A 9,673-nucleotide genomic window follows, 5' to 3' on the forward strand; every position below is an offset into this window, starting at 1 on the left:
CATCTGGACTAAAAAAATCTTTGTTATTACCCCTGCACACTGAAACACGCACAGTGAGGCACAGCGGGTCCAGCTGGATCTCCAGATTCCGCAGCGGCCCTGGGATCCTGGCCACCGTGGGTGGGCAGATTCACAAAAGCAAAATTAGAAGCCGATCCGTTGTTTGTTTTGCCGAATCAAAACTGCAATTTGCTCGGCACATCCAGCGCCCGCCCGCCCAACCACCCACCTCCTATAAATCCGATCGACGCCGCTGCCTGTTCGTGTCCCGTCCTCGCATCCCGCGCCACACCCTCCCAATCCCCTCCCCCTCGCGTATCCACACTTTTCACACGCGACGCCGGAGAGACAGAGCGCGCGCGCGCCCGAAAGATGTCGACGTGCGCGGCGGACCTGGCGCCGCTGCTCGGCCCGGCGGCGGCGAACGCCACGGACTACCTGTGCGGGCAGTTCGCGGACACGGCCTCCGCGGTGGACGCCACGTACCTGCTCTTCTCGGCCTACCTCGTGTTCGCCATGCAGCTCGGCTTCGCCATGCTGTGCGCCGGCTCCGTCCGCGCCAAGAACACCATGAACATCATGCTCACCAACGTGCTCGACGCCGCCGCGGGGGCGCTCTTCTACTACCTCTTCGGCTTCGCCTTCGCCTTCGGCACGCCCTCCAACGGCTTCATCGGCAAGCAGTTCTTCGGGCTCAAGCACCTGCCCAGGACCGGCTTCGACTACGACTTCTTCCTCTACCAGTGGGCCTTCGCCATCGCCGCCGCGGGCATCACGTCGGGCTCCATCGCCGAGCGGACCCAGTTCGTCGCCTACCTCATCTACTCCGCGTTCCTGACGGGGTTCGTCTACCCCGTGGTGTCGCACTGGTTCTGGTCCGCCGACGGCTGGGCCGGCGCCAGCCGCACGTCCGGCCCGCTGCTCTTCGGGTCCGGCGTCATCGACTTCGCCGGCTCCGGCGTCGTCCACATGGTCGGCGGCATCGCGGGGCTGTGGGGCGCGCTCATCGAGGGCCCCCGCATCGGGCGCTTCGACCACGCCGGCCGCTCCGTGGCGCTCAAGGGCCACAGCGCGTCGCTCGTGGTGCTCGGCACCTTCCTGCTGTGGTTCGGCTGGTACGGGTTCAACCCCGGGTCCTTCACCACCATCCTCAAGTCGTACGGCCCCGCCGGGACCGTCCACGGGCAGTGGTCGGCCGTGGGCCGCACCGCCGTCACCACCACCCTCGCCGGCAGCGTCGCCGCGCTCACCACGCTGTTCGGGAAGCGGCTCCAGACGGGCCACTGGAACGTGGTGGACGTCTGCAACGGCCTCCTCGGCGGGTTCGCGGCCATCACGGCCGGGTGCAGCGTGGTGGAGCCGTGGGCGGCCGTCATCTGCGGGTTCGTGTCCGCGTGGGTGCTCATCGGCGCCAACGCCCTCGCGGCGCGCTTCAGGTTCGACGACCCGCTGGAGGCGGCGCAGCTGCACGGCGGGTGTGGCGCCTGGGGCGTCCTCTTCACGGGGCTCTTCGCGAGGCGAAAGTACGTGGAGGAGATCTACGGCGCCGGGAGGCCCTACGGGCTGTTCATGGGCGGCGGCGGGAAGCTCCTCGCCGCGCAGATCATCCAGATCCTGGTGATCGCCGGGTGGGTGAGCTGCACCATGGGCCCGCTCTTCTACGCGCTCAAGAAGCTGGGCCTGCTGCGCATCTCGGCCGACGACGAGATGTCCGGCATGGACCTGACCCGGCACGGCGGCTTCGCCTACGTCTACCACGACGAGGACCCTGGCGACAAGGCCGGGGTTGGTGGGTTCATGCTCAAGTCCGCGCAGAACCGTGTCGAGCCGGCGGCGGCGGTGGCGGCGGCGACCAGCAGCCAGGTGTAAAAAAAAAATCAGGAGCAAATTGAAACCGAGCTGAAGTTACGTGCTTGCCTTTTTCAGTATGTTGTCGCGTATCACGTTTGAGGTGGATCGTATCTGCCGGTCAGTACGCAGTGTTTGGGCAAATACTTGGCTACTTGGGAGTCGCAAGAAATTGTGTAAATTATATAGAGGAGGATGGCGACGAAGCACGCATGTGTTACGTAGTTGGGGTTTGTGTGCACATGGTGGTGGGCAGGGGCTAGGAGAGGGTTTATCTTTAGGTTATTTTCGTAGTGGAATGAATCTTATGATCGGATATCCATCGTCGGAAGGTGTGGCGGGCTGCTGGTCAAGATAGGTGGCTTCTATGACTATGAGGGTTGAAACAACAAGTGGACGATTCTGTCCTGTGGTCACTGCTCATCATCCAATCTAGCGGCTTTGACGGTCGTGCCTTTTTAGTATCAATAATATTATTCCAAGTTTAAAATACCACAAATATCTTTATTTGCGGCCTTGTTCCTGCCTGTAAGCTGCTAAACCCAGTAGTTTGAAAGTTGAATGTTGTTACTCCTTAAGCTTTCTATAAAAGGTGGGTTTCCTCTTGTCAAGAAAAATTGCATATACAATGCGGTTCTCAGACACGGATGTAACGGTGTGACTGATGCTCTAGCCCCTCCTACCGCTCTCAAGTCCATGAAAATTCACTAAAATCTCTTTTAAAATTTTAAGTGTACATGGTATAATCTTATTATATATTTTATAGTTTTTATCGTTTATTTAGAGTTCGATTTTTATTATAATACTACTTTAGCTTTCTGGTTTTTTTCTAGATCCGTCCCTAACGGTTCTATATATAGATGATCATAAAATAATTTATTTTGTAGACTCTTTAAGCTATGATAATTACTCTACTAGTTTGCGAGAGTACAATAACTCATTCATTTTATTCTAAGTAATTTACCATAATATCATGATAAACATTAATATGATTTATAGTAGCATATGTACCATGGACATATATTTTTATTTAATTGTAATTTGGTATAGATATTGTCATAAATTAAGGTGACTATATTTTTTAAAAGTAATTTACAATAATAGCTTTCTCCTATAGCTCTCTGACCAAGTACTTTCAAAAGGGCACCGGACACAAACAAAAACTGGCCTATCCTATAGTATGCGTCATACACTTGATCGGAGGGGGGTCCCAAAAAAAAAACAAAACGGAGCTATCGGTCTATGTCCATCTCTCATCTACGACGATGCATCGTATCATTCTACCAACCAAACACCCCGTACGACTTCGCTGAGTGCTGATTGGAGTGGAGGCAGCAGATAGAACTGCAGGAGATCACTCCCGTAGCACACATGCTCGTCTGATGAGGCGTAAGCTTGTTTCTGAGTAATACAATCACAAAAATCGGTACCGTAGGCGGTGGATCCCATCCGGGGACCCTTGATCGTCGACAAAGTACAAAAAGATCTTTATATGTAAAAAACACTGCTTCCTCGGTTTTAAAATATAAATTATTTCAGCGTTTATATACAGAAAATTCAAAATAATCAATAATTTAAAATAAAGAGAATATTCTTTTTAGGTACATATTTTTGTAATAACCAGAACTGTTCAGACTCGTGCAAGTTTTTAGCTACGATACTACAGTCAGTGAGCACGCTTATTCAAGGGCAATCAGCATCGAGTTCACCGAAGCTTTGCTCTCTATATATACTATTTTTCTTGTAAAGGTTTGACTATATTCATATAGAAGGATATTAACATTTATCACGACAGAGAGCGAAACCATGAAAACATAGCTTAAAACGAAGCTAGCAGTGCTCATTTGATGTCATAATTCATAAATACATGACTGTTTTTTTCTTCTTATAAACTTGGCTTAGAATAGTAATGGCAAAAATATCTTTCTTTTTCTAAAGTCTTGGACGTTCGGGGCACCGAAAAGGACAGGATATGGAGAAAGAAGATGCACTTGAGCACTTCCTCCATTGCAGGAGCCCTTTCCTTTGTGAGTTGTGACGTCACAGAGCAAGACCACCTCGAAACAAAGCACGAGCAGTGAGCACCGTGGCTGCTTTTCCCGCGACTGAGGCCGAAACCCAGACACTCAGCCGCCAGTCGGCGACTCGGCGCGCACGCCCGCCCGTGGTGGCGTGGTGCGCCTTCTCCGGCCTCGGCCACGGACGGGGCGGATAGCAGGAAAGTTCGGGCCTCGGGGGCGGCCTAGCATTTTTGTTGCGGGATGCACCGCAACTACAAACGCCAACAGGGACTCATCCCGATTTGCCGTGAAGAACTACTCTGTTAGGGCTCATTCGTTAGACAGCGAAATATAAGGGACGGAATAGATTAAAACCCCATCCAACATTCCAACCTACTAGCAATTGAACATGCCCTTAGGAGATGGAATGAAGAAGTTTCTTCATACGAGGATGTAGATGTAAACGAGGATAACTCTTAATCCGAACGGGTAAATGGGGACGGAGACGATAAAGCATTTCTCATCTCCGCTCCCAGCAGGTTACAATATTTTCGTGTACTAGTTAATGACAGAAATAAGCAATTACCTTCTTAAGAGCACTCATTGCACAAATGTGTTTATTTTGATATACACATAATAATTTCTTACATTTGACGATGCGTATATGTAACAATGTTTTGCATCAATAATAAATGACGTATGTTCTAATTATAATTTAAGTGGGAACAGGAATCTTGCCGAAAATTTATCCCCACGGAGAACGAGAATGAGAAAGAAATGTCCTCCGCAAGCATTCCCGTGGGAAAAAAATCATCACGTGGACGAGGATGGGGAGCTATTTCCCGACAAGGAATTCCACATGTCATCCCTAACTGCAACCCCGTGGTCTCATTCCGGTAGATGTCGTGGATTTTTCAGATGAACCCGTAGATCACCGTGGATTTTTCAGATGATCCCATTCTATCTAGCGCCTAGCCAAATAGAACCCTAGGCATCAGACACGCTCCATGAGCGACACTATTTTTTAGAGGATAATATTATTAAAATACGCGGATACCCTCGAGGCCCTATCCTTGCCCCATTCCTCGAAATCAATTTCCACCTATCCTTGCCCCATTCCTTGAAATCAATTCCCCATCCTCGCCCCGAATGGCTTAACAGAGTCAAATCTATCCCCTCACCGCGAATCCTCATTCCCGATTTAGGGCCCCGCGGGGAACATTGCAGCATAAAAATCCCTCTTGTTGGAGCATTGTTCATCACCTTTCACCGCCGATGTCACAGGCAACGATATTTTGACTATCTTTGTGAAGGTCAAATGACCATCCTTCTTGATGGGCGACAACAAATCCTTCATGTTGGCGCCTTTGCCCAACTGAACAGTGGGTGCCACATCCCTCCTTTTGCCTATCCCATGGCGGCCTTTGTCTTGCCCCAAAACACTCTTGGCGCTCTTCAACATGAGGCGCATAACAGAAGGATTTACCTCTTTGTCAGAGTTGATGTGGTAAATAAGGTCGCTTCACACTGGGATCTAGCCATTTCAACGCCTGATGGGGTGAAGCGACCGCACTTGTGTGCCTAAGTCTTGGCATTGTAGTTAGGTCTGTCACTAGACGACACTGTCACGCGTGCTATACAAGTGAGACATGGTTTGTGAGAGGATGATATGCGGTTTGGGAGAGGAGGGGTGGAGTGAGCGTGGAGGGACATTACACATTTATTTCTATTAGAGGTGGCTCCAAAACTCAGTCATCTCTGCACATGATGCTTTAGAGGCGGTTGATGTTATCACCCACATCAGAAAAAAAAAGAGATGGATGGTGACGCTAATCACTCATAGTTAGATAATCATTTGTAGGGACAACTCATTGTCTCTATAGAAATGGCTTGACTCTGAATGAGCCGTCTTTGTACAAATAGTGATAGTTGCTATAGATTAATTGTGTGAGTTGTTCTTAGGACGATTTTCGCGAGGTTCGATTTAGCGGTCCTATTTGATAAAAAAATTGTGTAGTCCTAAATGGCTAAATCTATAGAGTCTCTACCTTTCTACGTTCCTCTGTTTTTTTTACATGTCAGTTGTCCTCGCTTTCCATTCGTTTTTCTATTATTCTCTCCTACGGTCCTACACTGGTCAGCTCACCAAGTCACCAGCTCCATCGGTGACGCACTCGTCGCACGGGATAAAAAGTAGTGCAACCGTACAATCATCCTTTTGAGATGTGGAGGTGCATATACTACACTATAAAGCTTAGTTTCCTTTTTCCCTATAAAAAAACTCACAGGGTCCACTACATGAACAATTCACATGGTGTTTAACAACATCAGAGCTAATTTTAGGGTCTGTTTAGCTCATCTGTGATCTCAAAGTAATATTTTACTCTCCTACTCTTACCCTATAATCTAGCTTATATAATCCAGAAGGAAAACAAACCCCTTTGTCAGGGCTCTGGTTTTGAAACAAATAGCTTTGCCTCTAATTTCTGTATCTAAGCTGCTTTTCTAAAGAAGCCAAAGACATAAAAAATCACTAGTTGAATGCTTGTGTGTTGCAACGGGAATATATAATACCAGTATACTACGATAACTTATATACAAAATGTGTGTTATATTGTTATGAGAAAATGTTTCATAATCAATTTGTGATCCTAGCCATACATAAAATTTGTTATTTTAATCTAGTTGTTTCAGCACTATATTGCAACCATCAATATCATACAGACTTCGATATATGCCACAATTTGTATGGTCTCATCATTGGAGAGCATGTTCCACACATGCCAGAAGAAATTCCCTCGTACATCGTTAGTCATCAGACACGCACCACCGTACGCTCTTGCTTAAACAAAAAGGTTGAAAGTCGCCTAGAGGGGGGTGAATAGGGCGAATCTGAAATTTAACAACTTAAACACAACTACAAGCCGGGTTAGCGTTAGAAACAATAATGAGTCCGAGAGAGAGGGCGCAAAACAAATCTCAAGCGAATGAAGAGTATGACACGCGGATTTGTTTTACCGAGGTTCGGTTCTTGCAAACCTACTTCCCGTTGAGGAGGCCACAAAGGCCGGGTCTCTTTCAACCCTTACCCTCTCTCAAACGGTCCCTCGGATCGAGTGAGCTTCTATTCTCAAATCAAAACCAGGAACAAAACTTCCCCGCAAGGACCACCACACAATTGGTGTCTCTTGCCTCGGTTACAAGTGAGTTTTGGTCACTAGAACAAATGAGAAAGAAGGAAGCAATCCAAGCGCAAGAGCTCAAAAGAACACAACAAATCTCTCTCGCTAATCACTAAAGCCTTGTGTGGAATTGGAGAGGATTTGATCACTTGAGTGTGTCTAGAATTGAATGCCTAGCTCTTGTAAGTGGTTGAGAAGTGGAAAACTTGGATGACTTGAATGTGGGGTGGTTGGGGGTATGTATAGCCCCAACCACCAAACTAGCCGTTTGGTGGAGGCTGTCTGTCGCATGGTGCACCGGACAGTCTGGTGCACACCGGACATGTCCGGTGCGCCAGCCACGTCACCAGGCCGTTAGGGTTCCGACCGTTGGAGCTCTGACTGCTGGGCCCGCCTAGATGTCCGGTGGCGCACCGGACATGTACTGTAGAGTGTCCGGTGCGCCTGCTCGCGCGTGCCTGACTTCTGCGCGCTCTGGCGCGCATTTAATGCACCTGCAGGTGACCGTTGGTGCCAAAGTAGTCGTTGCCCCGCTGTCACACCGGACAGTCCGGTGTACACCGAACATGTCTGGCGAATTATAGCGGACTGGCCATTGCGGATTCCCGAAGCTGGCGAGTTCAGAGTCGCGTCATTCCTAGAGCACCGAACACTGTCCGGTGTACACCGGACAGTCCGGTGAATTATAGCGGAGCGACTCTGCGTTTTCCCGAAGGTGAGGAGTTCAGCGCGTGGAGAACCCTGGTGCACCGGACATGTCCGGTGGTGCACCGGACAGTCCGGTGTGCCAGACCAGGGTGCCTTCAGTTGTCCCTTTGCTCTTTTTATTGAACCCTTTTCTTGGTCTTTTTATTGGCCTTTTGTGAACCTTTGGCGCCTGTATAACTTATAGACTAGAGCAAACTAGTTAGTCCAATTTATTTGTGTTGGGCAATTCAACCACCAAAATCATTTAGGAAATAGGTGTAAGCCTAATTCCCTTTCAATCTCCCCCTTTTTGGTGATTGATGCTAACACAAACCAAAGCAAGTATAGAAGTGCATAATTGAACTAGTTTACATAAAAGTAAGTGCAAAGGTGTTGGTGTTTCGAAACCCGGGGGGTCCCTGGACCGACGAGTGAATTGTTGCCGCGTGCCCCAGCCTAGATGGGTCGACGCGAGGCGGAACGCGAAGGGAGGGAAGGAAGCAGCCGGAGGGAGGCAGGCGTGAGAGAGCGGATCCCGCGGCCTTCGTGTTAGCCCCGCGCCTGAGTCGGGTGCGCTTGCAGTAGGGGGATACAAGCGTCCACGTGGGAGTGGGAGCGAGCGGCCTTGCGCGAGCGCCGTCCCGTCCTTCTCCGCGCGGGCCAACCCTCTGTAAGAGGGCCCTGGTCCTCCCTTTTATAGGCGTAAGGAGAGGATCCAGGTGTACAATGGGGGGTGTAGCAGAGTGCTACGTGTCTAGCGGAGGAGAGCTAGCGCCCTAAGTACATGTCGTCGTGGCAGCCGGAGAGGTTTTGGCACCCGGTTCGTGTGGTGTCGTGGCCGTCGGAGGAGCGCTGGAGCCTGGCGGAAGGACAGCTGTCGGGGCTGTCGAGTCCTTGCTGACGTCCTCTTGCTTCCGTAAGGGGGCCGAGAGCCGCCGTCGTCACAGAGTGTGTGGGGCGCCATCATTGCCTATCTGGCGGAGCGAGCCAGATGGGACGCCGGTCTTGTTCCCCATAGCCTGAGTCAGCTCGAGGTAGGGTAATGATGGCGCCTCCTGTCGACGTGGTCGGTCCGCGCCCTAGGTTGGGCGATGTGGAGGCTCCTCCGAGGTCGAGGTTGAGTCTGTCTTCCGTGGCCGTGGTCGAGTCCGAGCCCCTGGGTCGGGCGAGGCGGAGACCGTCGGCTGAGGCTAGGGCTGAGTCCGAGCCCTGGGGTCAGGCGAAGCGGAGTTCGTCGTCTTCCGGGGTTGAGCCCACGTCCGAGCCCTGGGGTCGGGCGAGGCAGAGTTCGTCGTCTTCCGGGGTTGAGCCCATGTCCGAGCCCTGGGGTCGGGCGAAGCGGAGTTCGCCGTCTTCCAGGGCTGAGCCTGAGTCCGAGCCCTGGGTCGGGCGGAGCGGAGTTCGTCGTCTTCCGGGGCTGAGCCCGAGTCCGAGCCCTGGGTCGGGCGGAGCGGAGTTCGCCGTCTTCCGGGGCTGAGCCCGAGTCTGAGCCCTAGGTCGGGCGGAGCGGAGTTCGCCGTCTTCCGGGGCTGAGCCCGAGTCCGAGCCCTGGGTCGGGCGGAGCGGAGTTCGTCGTCTTCTGGGGCTGAGCTCGAGTCCGAGCCCTGGGTCGGGCGGAGCGGAGTTTGCCGTCTTCCAGGGCTAAGCCCGAGTCCGAGCCCTGGGTCGGGCGGAGCGGAGTTCACCGTCTTCCGGGGCTGAGCCCGAGTCCGAGCCCTGGGTCGGGCGGAGCGGAGTTCGCCGTCTTCCGGGGCTGAGCCCGAGTCCGAGCCCTGGGGTCGGGCGAGGCGGAGTTTCCTATGACGCCCGAGGCTGGCCTTGGCTGCTGTCAGCCTCACTCTGTCGGGTGGCTCAGTAGTCGGAGCGGCGTAGGCGGCGCTGTCCTCTTGTCAGACCGGTCAGTAGAGCGGTGAAGTGACTGCGGTCACTTCGGCTCTGTCGACTGGAGGGCGTGCG

The 9,673-nt window shown here is 51.9% G+C and overlaps 1 protein-coding gene across 1 annotated transcript; it reads left to right on the top strand.

The window, feature by feature from the left end:
- The first annotated feature begins 275 nt into the window (after window positions 1-275).
- Window positions 276-2,339, top strand: LOC100272903 (ammonium transporter1). Its single transcript, NM_001147356.2, has one exon. It carries the CDS (start codon window positions 373-375, stop codon window positions 1,867-1,869), a length of 1,497 nt encoding a protein of 498 aa, NP_001140828.1. The 5' UTR covers window positions 276-372; the 3' UTR covers window positions 1,870-2,339.
- Window positions 2,340-9,673: the final 7,334 nt, after the last annotated feature.

The sequence above is a fragment of the Zea mays genome, chromosome 10 (assembly GCF_902167145.1).
Source record: "Zea mays cultivar B73 chromosome 10, Zm-B73-REFERENCE-NAM-5.0, whole genome shotgun sequence".
NCBI classification, from domain to species: Eukaryota; Viridiplantae; Streptophyta; class Magnoliopsida; order Poales; family Poaceae; genus Zea; species Zea mays.

Bases quoted from the DNA above. Each gene is read 5' to 3' on its own strand.
- LOC100272903 (NM_001147356.2), top strand. From the start codon at position 373: ATGTCGACGTGCGCGGCGGACCTGGCGCCGCTGCTCGGCCCGGCGGCG.